Source organism: Haematobia irritans, chromosome 5, assembly GCF_050003625.1.
Source record: "Haematobia irritans isolate KBUSLIRL chromosome 5, ASM5000362v1, whole genome shotgun sequence".
NCBI lineage: Eukaryota > Metazoa > Arthropoda > Insecta > Diptera > Muscidae > Haematobia > Haematobia irritans.
Genome location: NC_134401.1, coordinates 162,750,542 through 162,769,762, shown reverse-complemented (window position 1 = coordinate 162,769,762; position 19,221 = coordinate 162,750,542). Strand labels below are relative to the sequence as shown.

Genomic DNA, 19,221 nt, shown 5'->3' with positions numbered 1-19,221 from the left:
CTCAACAAAAAAAGAGAAAGAGAGCGAAGCTTTATTATTTTTGTACACCTACTAGGGATGGAAACTACAATTTTTAAAAATGTACATAAAAGGTATTTTTTGAGCAAAAAGTACATTTTACTACATCTCAACCAAAATTCCATTGGGAGATTATTTTCAAAAGCTCCCTTAGACTGAATTTTAAAGAAAAGAAAATTTTGTTTGTCAACTCCTCAATTTAAAAATGTGTTTATTATATATCCGCTTACAAAGAATTGTAATCACGGTTGCCACAGTTGGTAGAATTCTACTGTTTGGCAGATTAGTAGAATTCTTGGTACTTCATAAAGTTTCTGTAGATAAATGAAAATAAATTTTTAACAAAATTTAAAATTTTGACAAAATTTTCTATAGAAATATAATTTTGACAAAATTTTCTATAGAAATAAAATTTTGATAAAATGTTCTACAGAAATAAATTTTTGACAAAACTTTCTACAGAAATAAAATTTTTACAAAATTTTCTATAGAAATATAATTTTGACAAAATTTTCTATAGAAATAAAACTTTCACAAAATTTTCTACAGAAATAACATTTTTACAAAACTTTCTATAGAAATAAAATTTTGACAAAATTTTCTAAAGAAATAAAATTTTCAAAAAATTTTCTATAGAAATAAAATTATAATAAAATTTCTATAGAAATAACATTTTCACGAAATTTTCTATAGAAATAAAATTTTAAAAAATTTTCCATAGAAATAAAATTTTATCAAAATTTTCTATAGAAATAATATTTTGACAAAATTGTCTATAAAAATTGTCTATAAATATAGAACTAAAATTCTGACAAAATTTTCTATAGAAATAAAATTTTCACAAAATTTTCTGTAGAAATAAAATTTTAACAAAATTTTCTATAGAAATAATAAATTGACAAAATTGTCTATAAAAATAAAATAGAAATAAAATTTTAACAAAGTTTTCTATAGAAATAATATTTTGACAAAATTGTCTATAAAAATAAAATTTTGGCAAAATTTTCTACAGAAATAAAATTTTGGCAAAATTTTCTACAGAAATAAAATTTTCACACAATTTTCTACAGAAATAAAATTTTCACAAAATTGTCTATAGAAATAAAATTTTCCATAGAAATAAAATTTGACAAAATTTTCTATAGAAATAAAAATTTGACAAAATTTTCTATAGAAATAAAATTTTCATAAAATTTTCTATAGAAATAAAATTTTTTACAGAAATAAAATTTTCACACAATTTTCTACAGAAATAAAATTTTGACAAAATTTTCTATAGAACTAAAATTTTGACAAAATTTTCTATAGGAATAAAATTTTGACAAACTTTTCTATAGAAATATAATTTCGACAAAATTTTCTATAGAACTAAAATTTTGTCAAAATTTTCTATAGAAATAAAATGTTGACAAAATTTTCTATAGAAATAATATTTTGACAAAATTTTCTATAGAAATAAACTTTTGACAAAATGCTCAATAGAAATAAAATGTTGACAAAATTTTCTATAGAAATAAAATTTTGACAAAATTTTCTATAGAAATAAAATTTGACAAAATTTTCTATAGAAATAAAAATTTGACAAAAGTTTCTATAGAAATAAAATTTTAACAAAATTTTCTATAGAAATAAAATTTTGACAAAATTTTCTATAAAAACAAAATTTGTCAAAATTTTCTATAGAAATAAAATTTTCACAAAATTTTCTACAGAAATAAAATTTTCACAAAATTTTCTACAGAAATAAAATTTTCACAAAATTTTCTACAGAAATAAAATTTTCACAAAATTTTCTACAGAAATAAAATTTTCACAAAATTTTCTATAGAAATAAAAGTTTGACAAATTTTTCTATAGAAATAAAATTTAAAAAAAAATTGATAGAAATAACATTTTGACAAGATTTTCTATAATTTTTTTTTTTGACAAAATTTACAAAAATAAAATTTTGAAAAATTTTTTCTAAAAATAAAATTTTCACAAAATTTTCTATAGAAATAAAATTTTGACAAAATTTTCTATAGGAATAATATTTTGACAAAATTGTCTATAAAAATAAAATTTTGACAAAATTTTCTATAGAAATAAAATTTTGACAAAATTTTCTGTAGAAATAAAATTGTGACAAAACTTTCTATAGAAATAAAATTTTGACAAAATTTTCTACAAAAATAAAATTTTGACAAAATTTGCTATAGAAATAAAATTTTGACAAAATGCTCCATAGAAATAAAATTTTGGCAAAATTTTCTATAGAAATAAAATTTTGACAAAATTTTCTATAGAAATAAAATTTTCACAAAATTTTCTATAGAAATAAAATTTTGACAAAATTTTCTATAGAAATAAAATTTTGGCAAAATTTTCTACAGGAATAAAATTTTGACAAAATTTTCTATAGAAATAAAATTTTGACAAAATGCTCCATAGAAATAAAATTTTGGCAAAATTTTCTATAGAAATAAAATTTTGACAAAATTGTCTATAGAAATAAAATTTTGACAAAATTTTCTACAGGAATAAAATTTTGACAAAATTTTCTATAGAAATAAAATTTTGATAAAAATTTTCTAATCTTCTTAAGTATATTTCAATTCATTTTAAATTTGAATTTTTTAAAAACACATTTCATTTTTTTTATACGCATATAGATGTTTTTCTTTAATTTTTTAATAAAATGGATTTATTTATTTACGTTAAAGAATAAATAAAAATAAAACCTATCAATATTATAAAATTATTAGTTTTATTACTTCAATGGTAAAACCTTAAATCGAATGCCTTGTTTTGTTGCTAAAAAAATCTTTAAAAGCCAAATAAAAAAGTAAATACTTTATATAACAAAAAAATAATAATAGCATAAAGCGCATACACTCAATACAAATACAAGGAATCACCTAGCAACCAACATTTGTACATAAAGTGAAACAAACCAAAAATAGCTGTATGTTTCATTACGGAAACTTTGTAGAAAATTATTTTTGCACTTTTTGTAGAGTATAGAAATTGGTAGAAAACTAAAACCTCCATAGAAAGAAATTTTAAATGATTTTCTTTTTTAATTCCAATGCAAGAAATAAATTTTATTTGAAATATAGCATTAAATTAACGAAAATTTTATTTACAGGATAACTGATTAACTATCACATACATTATAAATGTACAAAACTACTCGTAATAAATAGATAAAATTTTAAGAAAACCAAAACGAAATATAGACACTAACACTAAAATTTCATAGTAGGCATTAAAAACAAAATTTGATAAAAATTCGAAATTTTTTAAATATTTTATTAAAGCTTTTATTTTTAAAGGATAATCCTTTTAACATAAAAAATATATAATTTTTTTTCATTACAAACTCCTTAAAATTTTTAGATGAATTTATTTATACAATTAAAGTTATATCAGATTTTTCCATAAATCTTTTTTGCCTCACTACCCTGAGCTTAAATTTTTTAAACATCCATTTCAATAGGCCGAAAAGTAAATAAGCATTTATTTAATTTCCTTAAGAAATTAAGTAAACACAATCATAGCAAAGTTATTAGAGTTTGTTTATCTTATTGTTATTATTATTGTATTTATTCTAATTTTTTTTCTACACACCACATCATATTTATAGACAGAAACACACTCAAACTAAAATCGAAACTAATAATTAAAAAAAAATAATAATAAACACAAGAAAAATCAATGTAGTTATACAAAACGATACAGAAGATTGAAATACTGGAAATTGTAAGAATGTAATTATATAAAATAAATTGAAAATGTTCAATAAAAAAAATATAAACTTAACTGATTTTTAATTATTTCATGGATATTTAGGATTACTATTTGGTAGTTGGGTAAGAAGCATATACGAAAATCGCATTAATTTTATCATAAAAATCCCAAGATTAAAACGAAGCCCCTAGAGGTATGCAACAATTTTTAGAAAGTTATCAAGGCATGTGGAAATATCGCAATTCAGATTGTTTTACTTTTGAAGAGAAAAATAACATAGTTTGAATGATATTGCGGACAGTCATCATTGTGAATATTGAGGCATGATAATTGATGATTCAGCGCTGAGTCTTGAATTGATCAAGTATAATAAAACCGCAGTTTTGTGTCCATATATGATAATAACACATGGTTCAATAATTTTACTCTGAACTCCAACAGGCAGTCATCCAAGTGAACGGCATACGAAGAACTTCCTTTAAAGGCTAACCAAATGCAACTTTCGATAGACATGTCTATCGGTTCGGTAGGGATACGCATAGAATAATTTGAAGAAAGTGTCAGAAGTCAGCGCAAATGTATCAATATCAGAAGTCAGTGTCAATGGTATCAAAAAGCATGCTCGCTCTTATGAAATTTTCTTCGTCTAAAAAGTGAGTACCAAAACTTTAAAGCAAATCTCAAATCGTAATAGAAAAATGATATCGGGGATTTAAAATTTTGACAAAATTTTCACTAGAAATACAATGTTGACAAAATGTTCTACATAAATAAAATTTTTACAAAATTTTCTATATAAATAACATTTTGAGAAAATTTTCTATAGAAATAAAATGTTGACAAAATATTCTATAGAAATAAAATTTTGACAAATTTTTCTTTGGAAATAAAATTTTGACAAAATTTTCTTTGGAAATAAAATTTTGACAAAATTTTCTTTGGAAATAAAATTTTGACAAAACTTTCTATAGAAATAAAAATTTTACAAAATTTTCTCTAGAACTAAAATTTTGACAAAATTTTCTATAGATATAAAATTTTGACAAAATTTTTAATCGAAATAAAATTTTAACAAAATTTTCTATATAAATAAAATTCTGACAAAATTTTCTATAGAAATGAAATTTTGACAAAATGTTGACAACATTTTCTATAGAAATAAAATTTTTTCATAATTTTCAGTAAAAATAAAATTTTCTATATAAATAATAGATAAATTTTGACAAAATTTTCTACAAAATGTTTACAAAATTTTCTATATAAATAATAAATAAATTTTGACAAAATTTTCCATGGAAATAAAATTTTGACAAAATTTTTATAGAAAAAAATTCGACAAAATTTTCTATAGAAATAAACTTTGACAAAATTTTCTATAGAAATAAAATTTTGACAAAATTTTCTACATAAATAAAATTTTTACAAATTTTTCTGTATAAATAAAATTTTGACAAAATTTTCTTTGGAAATAAAATTTTGATAAAATTTTCTTTGGAAATAAAATTTTGACAAAATTTTCTATAGAAATACAATTTTGACAAAATTTTCTAGAGAAATAAAATTTTAACAAAATTTTCTATATAAATAAAATTCTGACAAAATTTTCTATAGAAATAAAATTTTGACAAAATGTTGACAACATTTTCTATAGAAATAATATTTTTACACAATTTTCAGTAAAAATAAAATTTTGACAAAATTTTCTATATAAATAATAGATAAATTTTGACAAAATTTTCCATGGAAATAAAATTTTGCAAAAATTTCCTATAGAAAAAAAAATTCGACAAAATTTTCTATAGAAATAAACTTTGACAAAATTTTCAATAGAAATAAAATGTTGACAAAATTTTCTACATAAATAAAATTTTTACAAATTTTTCTATATAAATAAAATTTTGACAAAATTTTCTCTAGAACTAAAATTTTGACAAAATTTTCTATAGAAATAAAATTTTTACAAAATTTTCTATAGAAATAAAGTTTTAACCAAATTTTCTATAGAAATAAAAATCTTGACAAAATTTTCTATGGAAATAACATGTTAACAAAATTTTTGGCAGAAATAAAATTTTGACAAAATTTTCTATAGAAATAAAATTCTAACAAAATTTTCTATAGAAATAAAATTCTAACAAAATTTTCTATAGAAATAAAATTTTTACACAATTTTCTATAAAAATAAAATTTTGACAAAATTTTCTGCAAAATGTTGAAAAAATTTTCTATATAATAAATAAATAAATTTTGACAAAATTTTCCATGGAAATAAAATGTTGACAAAATTTTCTATAGAAAAAAAAATTCGACAAAATTTTCTATAGAAATAAAATTTGACAAATGTTTCTATAGAAATAAAATTTTGACAAACTTTTCTATAGAAATAAAATCTTGACAAAATTTTCTATAAAAATAAATTTTTGACAAATGTTTCTATAAAATTAAAATTTTCTATAGATATAAAATTTTGACAAAATTTTAACAAAATTTTCGATAGAAATAAAATGTTGACAAAATTTTGTATAGAAAACAAAATTTTCTATAAAAATAAAATTTTGACAAATGTTTCTATAAAAATAAATTTTTGACAAAATTTTCTATAGATATAAAATATTGACAAAATTTTCTATAGAAATAAAATTTTGACAAAATTTTCTATTCTATTTTCTTTTTGCTGAAATAAAACTTTGACAAAATTTTTAATATAAAAAATTTTGACAAAATTTTCCATAGAAAAACAATTTTGACAAAATTTTCCCTAGAAAAACAATTTTGACGAAATTTTTAATAGAAATAAAGTTTTGGCAAAATTTTCTATAGAAATAAAATTTTGACAAAATCTTCTAGAGAAATAAAGGTGAAAAATTTTTCTGTAGAAATAAAATTGTGACAAAATTTTGTTTAGAAATAACATGTTTTAAAATTTTTCTATAGAAATAAAATTTTTAAAAAATTTTCGATAGAAATAAAATTGTGACAAAATTTTCTATAGAAATAAAATTTTGTCAACATTTTCAATAGAAATAAAATTTTGTCAAAACTTTCAATAGAAATAGAATTTTGACAAAATTTTCTATTAAAAAATGTTGACAAAATTTTCTGAAGAAATATTTTTTTTTTTTTAGCAGTTTTTGGTAAAATGTTCTCCAAATTTTGGTAGATTATTTTTCGCTCAAGTCACAACCGTGCTTCCCATAAGGAATACACATAAACAACTGTTCGTCTATCGCTGTGGTTGTGTTTACCCACTACTCAACGGATAAAACTGAAAGCCTAAAAGTATGTAACATTTTTTTATTTGACATCTACTTGTGTATTTATGTTCGCCATAGGATAAAGTTGTTTACGAATATAAACACTTGTATATAAAATGACGAGTTTTATTTATTGTCCGCCCAAAGCTAGTGCTTTATTTAGTGTAATGAGAAAGAAAGTTAAGGTTTTTTGGCGATAATCCCGATACTAAGCTGTTTGTTATCCTAAACTGAAAAAAATATTTACGTGATATTATGCAACCTAAATTGAAGGATGCGCAATTTGCACAATATTAAGGCCAAATTTCTTTAAAATAATGAACTTTTAATTTTCTTAAACACATTTTTTATTTAATGAAATGGTCCTTAAATTCGATTAAATATTGAATCTTTAGATTTATGATAAAAACGCTTCAAATATAGGCTAAGACTTATTTCGAGGATTTGGCATCTTTGGTTTAAAGATTTTTTTTTTTTTTGTAATTAAATATATTTTTTTACTTTGAAGTATCTGTTATAATTTGAATTTTTAAACTGGCATTTGTTTGTACGTTAATAGATTTATTTATATACCGCGAAAAGAAAATGAAATTTCAATAAATGAGATCTGCATCCAAAATTTAATTTTAGTAATCCTAGATTTAAAGCCAAATAGGTCTCTAAAAAATGTCTTTATTTTAAAGAAGCCTCATCTTTGGCTGGGAATCAATACCAAAATCCTTAAGCGAAGGTCAGAATCTTTGTAAAATTTTTTTGAATGTAGTGTGTTATAGCCTTTAAGAGTTTCAAATTGGCAAGGACATTTTTCCTGGAGCACTTTGGGAATAACTGGATATTATCTTTGGGACACCTAACTATTTCTGAGAGAGAATGACAGTGGCGACAAATTCTTTCTTAATTAGTGTCTAATATGGCCCAACCTTAACACTTTTTTTAATTAAAAACAAATTCACTATAATTTCCATTTTATTTAAATTATTTATTTTTATTGCAGTAGAAAAAAATGATGATGGCGGTACAAATTATCAATGTTTGTCCACGATATGTAATAATGATTTAATATTTGCTCTTTGGTAAGTGAGGGAAACGAATCCATATGTAGACAATTAAAATAAAATATAAAATACAAATAAATTTCCACTTTTTGTTCTTTTTGTTTAACAAATAAAAGATTATGTGTATATAAATTACAAAGTAAATCAAAAAATGCTCGTGATCCTTTTCGCACAAAGACTTAAGTACTTTTACATATTGTTAAAGGGATTGGGAACATTACACAATTTCGAAAGGGATGTACATTTACAACTTTTACCCGAAGGGGCTTTACGATTGACCAGACAAAGGCGGGAATCCGAACAGCCGCCATTATTAATTTGACAAGGGCTATCCATTTGTGGGCAATTATCTTCGACCGATGTCATGGCATACATTTTATGACTACCAAAGAAGGGAATTTGCATACTCTTCTGGCGTAAGCCCATGTTATCAACACTTTCAAGTTTTTTCCTAGAAAAAAAGAGATAACGGGGGAAGATGTTAGGAATCTAAAATTTGATATCGTATCTCTTGAAAATCTTACGTAGTCCAATCAGTCCAATAGAATTGATCTTGGGTATAAACCAAACCAAAGGGATAGGTCAATTCATTTGATATGGTACGCAATTTCTTGGTATAAGGATCAATACACTCCACTTTCTTGGTACCAGCATCGGCAAAACAAAGTTCACCAGTGCGTTCTAAGACCACCAAAGAATTTGGCAAAGTCACAGCATCTTTGCCCAATAATAATTCACGATCAGTACCATCCAAATCGGACATTTCAATTTTAGGTGATTCACGATTCCAATCGGACCAGTAAATTTTTCTAAAATATTCAAAAATTTATTTTTTTTTTAACCTCGAAATTTTTTTGTCAACTTACTCTCTGTAAGGATCAACGGAAATGCCTCTGGGATTTACTAGATTTTTGTTAACCAATATCGATCTAAGACTGGGATCATCTAAGCTGGCCACTTCAATGGTATCTTTTACAGAATCAGTCCAATAGAGACGTCTGGAAATAGTATCAATAGCTATACCTTCAGGAGATTCCACATCTAAATTAAAAAAAAAAAATGATAAAGAAAAAAATGAGACATGGACTTCGTAAAAATCGAGGACTTTTTTTAATGTACCTTCATCAATAAATGTCTTCATGTCGCTGCCATCATATTTGGCACTAACAATTTTCTTAGCTGAAATATCACCCCAATAGATACGTCCTTCAACACAATCCTTGTCCAAACCAATGGCCATGGAAGCCACAGAAATGGGACGAACATTTTTACCATTCAAAGGAACACGCACTATAACAACTCCTTGGGAGACCAAAAGGAAACCAGAATCATGCTGCTTGCGTTCCATACACAAGGAGCCATTGCCATAGAAGCCTGAAAAATGATAATAGAAAAAATATATAATAATATAATAATTTTAAAAATAAAAAAAAACTTTTTTTTGCTATCGATTTTTGACCTTTAACAAAGTGGCAGGTCATTATTATACCCACCACCATAGAATGGTGACGGGGGTATAATAAGTTTGTCATTCCGTTTGTAACACATCGAAATATCGATTTCCGACTATATAAAGTATATATATTCTTGATCAGGGAGAAATTCTAAGACGATATAGCCATGTCCGTCTGTCTGTTGTAATCACGCTACAGCCTTCAACAATAGCGCTATCGTTCTGCAATTTGGCACAGATTCGACTTTTGTTTGCAGGCAGGTCAAGTTCGAAGATGGGCTATATCGGTCAAGGTTTTGATATAGTCCCCATATAATCCGATCTCCCGATTTGGGGTCTGTAGTTTTTATCCAATTTGTGTGAAATTGGTAATCTAGAGGTATTTTAGGACCATCAAAAAGTGCACCGAAAATGGTGCCTATCGGTCCATGTTTTGTTATAGCCCCCATATAAACCGATTTTCCGATTTTGCTTCTTGGGCGTCTAGAAACTGTATTTTCTATCCGATTTGCCTAAAATGGTAAATCTACAGGTATTCTGCGACCATAAAGAGGTGTGCCGAAAATGGTGAGTACCGGTCCATGTTTTGATATAGCCACCATATAGACCGATCTTCCGATTTTACTTCTTGGGCTTCTAGAATCCGTTGTTTTTACCCAATTTGCCTGAAATTGGAAATGTAGAGGTATTCTAGGACCATAAAGAGGTGTGTCGAAAATTGTGAGTATTGGCCGATGTTTTGGTATAGCCCTCATATAGACCGATCTCCCGATTTTACTTCTTGGGCTTCTAGAATCCGTAGTTTTTATCCAATTTGTGTGAAATTTGGAATCTAGAGGTATTCTAGGACCATAAAGACGTGTGTCGAAAATGGTGAGTACCGATCCAAGTTTTGTTATAGCCCCCATATAAACCGATTTCCCGATTTTACTTCTTGGGATTCTACAATCCGTAGTTTTTATCCAATTTGCCTGAAATTTGAAATGTAGAGGTATTCTAGGAAAATAAAGAGATGTACCGAAAATGGCGAGTACCGATCCATGTTTTGATATAGCCCCTATATAGACCGATCTCCCGATTTACTTCTTGGGCTTCTAGAATCCATAGTTTTTATCCAATTTTCCTGAAATTGGAAATCTAGAGGTATTCTAGGACCATAAAGGGGTGTGTCGAATATATTGAGTATCGGTACAGTTTTTGATATAGCACCCTTATAAACCGGCCCTTCGATTTGGGGTCTAGATTCTAGAACTACAATTAAATGTGCTTAATACTGTGTGTATCCTTCCATGTTTTTGTATAGCCGCCATTACACCGAACTCCCGATTTAACTCCTAGGGTTTCTAAAAATTTTAGTTTTGATCCGATTATCCACAAATTGAGAATATACTGGCATTTTAGACCCATAACAAAGTGTATATGATTTAGTTTTATCGGTCCATTTGGTAAGGCCTCCATTTAGACCGATTTCACTTATTGAGGGTATAGAAGGCGCACTGATCATGAAAATTGCTTGAAACGGAATGCAAAATTTCCAGATTTTACTTCTCGTAATCATTCAAATAATTGGGATGACATTCTACAGATTTTAGATTTCAAATCATGGCGTTATTTCATCATTTTCTTGCACACTTACATGGTTATGGTTCCTCTAAAACTCAAACAAAAAATGGTTGTTATAAATTCAGAATCTGATCTGGTTTTCATAGGTAAAATCTTTACATTTATCTGTGGGAAGCGTACTGGTTGAACTGATCTGCTTGGGAAAATATCTGTCATCAAACCCTCCTTAAATTTTCAAAGGAAACTAGTATATTTAATTCATGGTGGTGGGTATTTAAGATTCGGCCCGGCCGAACTTACTGCTGTATATACTTATTTTTAAGCTCATTTAGCGGTGGTGAACTTCTCTCTTAGCAATGAGTGCTGCCAGATTATATGGCGTCTCCTTTTTATAGCCCGAACGGCGTTTCACTTAACGGTGAAACCACTTTGAGAAACTTTAAACATTCAGAACTGTCACCAGGATTACCGAGAGTGGATAAGTAATCACTGATAACATTTTGGTGTTCGGTCAAAAATTAGATTGGATCCATGACCCCTTGTATAGAAGGCGTGCATACCAGCCAATTCACCACGTTATCTCCCAATCCTTAAACACCATCTATTTCAATTCGAAAATGACCACAGACTGTAGAATAACAATGATCTTTGGTGAAGCAACTCTAAGCGAAATGTGCTTAACAATGTAGCAGAAGGTTGTGCTTGTAATTGTGGCAATACCCTGCTTTGTTGCATCATGGTATTTACCTTTTTAAGTACACAAATATTTTCTAGTTCTAGTTGATTTCATTCAATAATATAATTTTTTTTTTCAATTATAAAAAAAAATGTTGGCCTTTGCAAAATGTTCTGTATAAATTTCGTAAAACGTGTGCCTTGGTTCTCATCCAAAATTCCCAAATCATCGATAAGACATATCTATGGAAACTCCAGGAAATTCCCAATGAATACAGCATATCAAGAATTAATTATCTCCCCAAAGATATTTATGCATGCAAATCGAGATGAGAGAACCTTTCGAATATATCATGCAAAAGAGATATATCCAACCACAACGACTAAGGCCTGCAACTATTCTACGGCTTCAAAATCGACGTTGGACCATCGAACGAAGATCAAAAATTGTGAAGCAGCTTCAAAGAAAATGTCTACATTTGAAGGTTTTCAAGAGTTCTTTTCACATCCCATGACGTGGCAAAAGAATTATGGCTATTTAAATATTCTATTGGGTCTGATTATATTTGCTTTTTTCTTTTGTTCATCGTGTCCTCCGCCATCGAGAGGCTCGAATGTTTCCCATGATATTCAGAAAGAGAAATGAGAGAAGGCACACATGTTTCCAATACGTTTCCATTGAATTGATAATTGTAACTCTCCCTTGAAATTGTAGACTTTCCAAATTTAATAAATGTTAACAATCTATGTAAGCGTTTTGTATTATTGCACTAATAAAAAAATTCGTTCCAAAATTGTGGACGGACGGTAACAAAATGAAACGGAAACGTTCGCAAAAAATCTAAACGGAATATTCACGGTTTCATGAAAGGCTTTCGTTTTTCTTTGGCCAGGAAAAGTCTTAAAAAAATTCGTTAGATGTTCTTATGCGAACTTCTTCGGTGGTGCAATGGGCTAAGGCGATTGTTAACACGTATGAAACAGACAATCCAGGTTCTAGTCACGGTAGTGAAGTTTTTGTTATAAATTCGTAGCTTACGTTTTCAGATCATGAACGGTTGTTCATGTTTTTTTGGAAACGCATGGTGTCATTTTATCGTTGCTAGTTTGACACCGCCAATTCCCCATTTGACACCACATGTGTGTTGATTCACTTTCATGAACGGATATTTTTCAACGTTCATGATTTGTACTATGGATATGGCGCATATTTATTTGACTTTGGTAGCTACATGTAATTCTGAAGCTTTATGACTGATAGGAAGTCTAGCTCTTAACTGTCTTTGACTGACTTCAGTAGTGGAATCACTACCCTTTATCCAAACAACGGATTAATTCATTATAAATGAATGAATCCTAGGAGAACTGGAGGAGTCTAGTTATATACTCAATTCCAGTTAAGTCAAGGCGAATCAACAGCAGCATTGTGACTACTTCAAGGGCTAGCACTTTGGGTGCCTTGCCGCAAGTGATAGGTTAGGTTAGGTTAGGTTAGGTTAGGTTAGGTTAGGTTAGGTTAGGTTAGGTTAGGTTAAGTTAGGTTATGTGGCAGCCCGATGTATCAGGTTCACTTAGACTATTCAGTCCATTGTGATACCACAGTGGTGAACTTCTCTCTTATCACTGAGTGCTGCCCGATTCCATGTTAAGCTCAATGACAAGGGACCTCCTTTTTATAGCCGAGTCCGAACGGCGTTTCACATTCCAGTGAAACCACTTAGAGAAGCTTTGAAACCCTCAGAAATGTCACCAGCATTACTGAGGTAATGAGGGATAATCCACCGCTGAAAAACTTTTTGGTGTTCGGTCGTAGCAGGAATCGAACCCACGACTTTGTGTATGCAAGGAGGGCATGCTAACCATTGCACCACGGTGGCTCCCTAGGTTAGGTTAGGTGCCATCTTGTTAGACTCACATAGACTATTCACGATACAATTTTTAGCTCAATTTATGGCAGAGTTCGAATAGCGATTCACATTGTGGTAAAACCACTTAGAGAAGTTTCAAACACTCAGAAATTTCACCAGGGGATAAACCACCGATGAAAACCTTGGTTTTTTGGTATTCGAGCGAGACTGGGATGATCCTTGGTACTCAAAGCGGATATACTATTAATTACACCAAGTTATCTTTGAGTAAGATAAATTGTGGAGTGCTTGGAAACCACGAATTCGATGTGCGACTCTATGAACTTCGAGAACCTCAGTAACCTCGTCAAAAATAATATGATACATTATGCCTGGGTTCCTTAGGTCTTTCACAGATTCTGGGATTAGTCCTGCCAATTTCATCCCGTTCAATTGTCCTGTAGTCCTGTTAGGTTAGGTTAGGTTATGTGGCAGTCCGATGTATCAGGCACACTTAGACTATTCAGTCCATTGTGACTGAATAGTCTAAGTGTGGGAAGTTCAATTGCTGCGCCACTATTGAGCACCTCTTTTATTGTTCTCCAGTTCGCAGAATCTGGTTTGCAGTGCTATCAATCTCACCCCGTTCAATTGTCCTGCCATCCTGTTGGGAAGTTGAGTCTCATCTATCGGATTCGAGCAGCAGCAGTATGAAGCACGCTATGGCTATTTATCTCTTGTTCATAGTTTCTGGGATCAGTTCTACCAATCTTATCACGCTCAATTGTCCCGCAGTCCTGTTGGGAAGTTGAGTCTCTTCTTGGGGATTCGACCAGAAGGCTTGAATCAAGCGTTGCGAAATTGCGCAGTTGTTCCGCCCCTATTCGACAACTCTTTTATAGATCTCTAGTTCACAGATTCTGGGATCAGTACTATCATTCTCATCACCCTCAATTGTCCTGCAATCCGGTTAGGAAGTTGAGTCTATTCCATGGGATTTGACCAACAGGTATGAAAGAAGCTACTGTTTCATTAAGAAATTGCACAGTTTTTCCGCCATTATTCGGAAACTCTTTTTTATCTCTAGTTCACAGATTCTGGGATCAGTCCTGCCAATTTCATCACTCTCAATTGTCCTGCTGGGAAGTTAAGTCTCATCTATCGGATTCAGCTAGCTGGTATGAAACATGCTACTGATACGTTATAATCTCTATTATTGATCTCTAGTTCACAGATTCTGGGATCAATCCGACCAATCGCATCACCCTCAATTGTCCTGCTGAGAAGTTGAGTCTCATCTATCGGATTCAGCCAGCTGGTATGAAGCATGCTACTGATACGTTTAATCTCTATTATTGATCTCTAGTTCACAGATTCTGGGATCAATCCGACCAATCGCATCACCTTCTATTGTCCTGCTGGGAAGTTGAGTCTCTTTCTGGAATGATCATTTGTACTCAAGGTTGATACACTGATGCACCAAGTTGGCCTTCACTTCGAGTGAAATAAATTGTGGAGTGCTTGGGGACCACGAATTCGATGTGCAGCTCTATTATTCTCAGATGAACCATAAATTCCCATTTGGATCGGTAACCTCGTCAAAGATGATCGAAACCATTATGCCGGGATTCGTTAGGGCTTCCACAAACATTCCTTCCCAGATATGTTCCGCTTGTATTCGGCAACTTTTTATTGATCACTAGAGTTCACAGATTGTGGGATCAGTCCTGCCAATTTCATCACGCTCAAGTGTCCTGCAGTCCTGTTCGAAAGTTGGTTCTCTCCTATGGGATTCGACCAGCAGGTATGAAGCAAGCTTCTGTTACGTTAAGAAATTGCCCAGTTGTTACGCCACAATTCGGTCAGTTGTTACGCCACAGTTGTTAATGGTCTCTAGAGTTCACAGATACTGAAATCAGTCCTGCCAATCTCATCACACTCAATTGCCCGTCAGTCCTGCTGGGAAGTTAAGTCTCCTCTGTGGGATTCGAATAGCAGGTATGAAGCAAGCTATTGATACGTTAAGAAATTGCACAGATATTTCTTGAAAATGAGAGGCGAGGAGGTTCACTAAAGAGGCGTTTGGTGTATTCTCTGAAACCACCCCAAATATATTTCTGCTGATATATATATATATATATATATATATATATATATATATATATATATATATATATATATATATATATATATATATATATATATATATATATATATATATATATATATATATATATATATATATATATATATATATATATATATATATATATATATATATATATATATATATATATATATATATATATATATATATATATATATATCCGGCGTTCAAACATAATGAAATCGACAGGCCAGTCGATGGTGAGAATCATGGAGAGACTGCCTACACCTTTCTGACGGAACCTGACAGGTTGTCAGTTTCCAAAACCAGGCGACGCTAATAAAATGTTAAGCTATCTACGGCAGTCACCCATCATTTTGTGGGAGTTTCCTATCAGATCAACGATCAGATTGTAAAATCATCAATTAGCTCTGCCCGGGCTATACTCCTCCTACTATGAACAACAAAACTCATAGTGGACATTGAAGTCTTCTACAACCAAACTCCTCACAGCACCCATTCTATTAATGGGCTATAACCTGAAATACTGCTTTGGACCGGGTGGTCGAAGAGGGTGGTGGTTTACTAAAGAGGCGTTCGGTGTATTCTATGAAACTACCCAAATATCCTTCTGCTGATATATATCCGGCATTCAGACATAATGAAATCAACAGGTAAATCGATGGTGAGAATCATGGAGAGACTACCTGCACCTTTCTGACGAAACCTGACAAGTTGTCAGTTCACTATACCAGGCGACACTAATGAAACAGTAAGCTAGCTGCTGCACTTACCCAAAATCTTGCGAGAGTTTCCTCCCGATTGCGGAGTCGGGTTGTCGGAGCTATACTTCTCTGACTGAGAACAACAAAGCTCTTAAAGTCCTAAAAACAAACGATTGTTCCCACACATCACCCACACTATGAACGGGCTCCAGAGTTACCTTGCAAACAACTAAGTACAAACGATGGACAGACATATTCCATTCGACTTAGAAACTCTTGTAACTTCCAAACATACCAAAGAACTAACATAGTCCTTTCGATGTATTATCCGTTTTCTACCTAATCCTTCAGAGAGAGCACAAATCATCTTGCTCCTGAATACTTGGCGGTTAATTAAAATCTTATGAACTATCTGTATTGTATTTCCCTTGAAACACCCGATATTTACCTTTATTACAAACACAGACCAATCCATTATTGGTGGACAAACATTGGGCATTCATGTCACACAATTGAGGAGTATTCAAGCAATTCTGATCTTCAATACAGACATAACCATCACCATTGAAACCAGCATGACATTGACATTCATAGTAGGCAGGATCTCTGGAAAATGCAAATAAAAGTTAGGCTCCTCATATTCCCATTCCATATAGTCCTTAGTGCTTAGTGCTTACTCTGTTGGCTCACAACTGGCATGGACACCACAATTGTACTGAACATTGCATGGTATAGGTTTGCTTTTGCATCCCATTACAGCATCTCCCTCATAACCATCCATACAATCGCAATACTTAACACCTTGCTCATGATCAAATTTACAAATGGCATTGGTCCCACAGAAGAGAGCACCACAACTACCAGCCAAAACGCATATATCGGACATATCACGTTCATAGCCCTTCAGACACTGACACACATCATGATCACAGTAAGCATTTTGTCCACAATCCAAATCTTCCAAACATTCAGGAGCCAAGGCACAACGGAAACCATCACCCTCATAGCCACGTCTGCATTGACATTGTGAACGACCCAAGGCTTCGTTGTAATTACACTCAGCTTGAGGATCACAGATTTCGGGTTTCTGAAAATGAATTGGGAAGACCATTAGTAAATATACCACATTCTATGTAAGAAAATCTAAAAATCCATTTCTTACCACAGCGCAGGATTCCTCAAGTAAAGCACAGTGATAACCATCTCCACCATAACCAGACTTGCAAATGCAAGCATGTCTCAATTCCAAGGCTAACCATTCACAGGTGGCATTAGCATGACAATTGAATTCAACATCACATGGAACTAAAAGAGAGAGAGAGGGAGATAAATTAGATATAAAAACAATGTATACCCTCCACCAGAGGTTACTTGACTGAGTCCACTTTCTAGCCCCCACAAATACCGACTTTCCTTTGTAAAGTCTTGAGTGCCTAAAGACCCACGTTTTCCTCTAAATGTAATGATCCCTCCGCCCTCCAATTTATTGAGAATCCAGGGTAACGCCACTATCCCAAAACTCTTCGGACCCACATTTTCTCCATTCAGACTTTCGGTCATACAGTTCCATCACCGATATCTTCAAGCCAACATTTCAAGCTTCTGGATCTATTACTAGATGGAGAGCTTCAAGTCGTCAGATCCCTTCGTGAAAATTTCGGGTCTACACTTCAACGTGGCTATACTTGACATCAGCCACTATGGTGCAATATTTAGCATGCCCGCCTTTCATAAAAAGGTTTCTGGATTCAATCCCATTTTCGACTGAGCACTAAACAGTTTTTCAAAAGTTTATCTTCTCTAAGTAATGCAAGTGACATTCTAAGTTTTTGAAAGCTTCTTCACCGTAATGTGAACGCTATAAAAAGGAGTTGGAATCGGGCAGCACCGAGTGAAAGTAGAGAAGTTCACCCTTGTGGTATCACAATGGAGCTTGGAATAACGGGCCGCAACCATATATAATGTAATACCATAACCGAAACCAACTCGAAGGTATTACCGAACCGGAGGCGACGACCACATTCGTGATGGCGATCATTGGAACCTTCAGACATATCGAGCCCTCCGGTCATACAATTCCACCACCAAGACCTTTGCGCCTACCGATAGATCCTTGGGCTTACCTGCAACCTAAACATTCAGGACTTTTGTTGCCTCACTAAGGACTTCGAGTCTACATTTTCTCTACTGAGACATCAAGGCTTACACCTCAACGTTGCCTGACGATTCATTATTCTTATCTGATGGTATACTATAGCCGAAACCAACTCGAACGTTTCGGAGACATCCACCATACTCGAGACTACTCTGCCACCATCATCTAACACTCAGACCTACAGTTTCCCCTCTTAGGTTCACCTCCAACGTCTTTGGGTCAAGATTTCCTCCACAGAGACCTTTGTGTTTATAGATCTACAACCTAAACCTTCAGGACTTCAATTCCCAGCTTAAGGACGTCGAGCCTACAACTCCCCCAGAGAGACCTCCAGGCTTACACTTAAACTTTACATGACAATTCGTTGCGATATTCTTTCCTGAAGCTAATACTATAACCGAAACCAAGGAATTGACTAACCGGAGACGACTGGAACACTCGAGACTCCAATGACCACCATTTAACACTCAGACCTACAGCTTCCTCACTTAGGCCTTCGGTCATACAGTTCCACCACCAAGGCTTTCCGGCCTCCATTTTCCCACAGAGACCTTTGGGTCTATAGATCCACCGCTGAGAATTTCATGTATACAGTTCCCTTCATGAAACCTCTGGAGGATGAGGTCCCCTTAACATTCGG

At 31.3% G+C, this 19,221-nt stretch overlaps 2 protein-coding genes across 2 annotated transcripts in view; one reads left to right on the top strand and one right to left on the bottom strand.

Annotated features, from left to right (window-relative positions):
- Positions 1–7,959: 7,959 nt before the first annotated feature.
- Positions 7,960–19,221, bottom strand: part of Ndg (Nidogen) — a 42,144-nt gene continuing 30,882 nt past the window's right edge. The window contains exons 6-12 of the mRNA XM_075310173.1: positions 17,589–17,731; positions 17,104–17,513; positions 16,875–17,032; positions 9,176–9,430; positions 8,923–9,097; positions 8,581–8,865; positions 7,960–8,507 (exon numbers count right to left, since the gene is read on the bottom strand). Coding sequence (XP_075166288.1) covers positions 8,246–8,507; positions 8,581–8,865; positions 8,923–9,097; positions 9,176–9,430; positions 16,875–17,032; positions 17,104–17,513; positions 17,589–17,731 — 1,688 coding nt within the window. The 3' untranslated portion in view covers positions 7,960–8,245. The remainder of the gene's footprint in view (positions 8,508–8,580; positions 8,866–8,922; positions 9,098–9,175; positions 9,431–16,874; positions 17,033–17,103; positions 17,514–17,588; positions 17,732–19,221) is intronic.
- Positions 11,846–12,499, top strand: LOC142239139 (uncharacterized). Its single transcript, XM_075310912.1, has one exon. It carries the CDS (start codon positions 11,917–11,919, stop codon positions 12,391–12,393), a length of 477 nt encoding a protein of 158 aa, XP_075167027.1. The 5' UTR covers positions 11,846–11,916; the 3' UTR covers positions 12,394–12,499.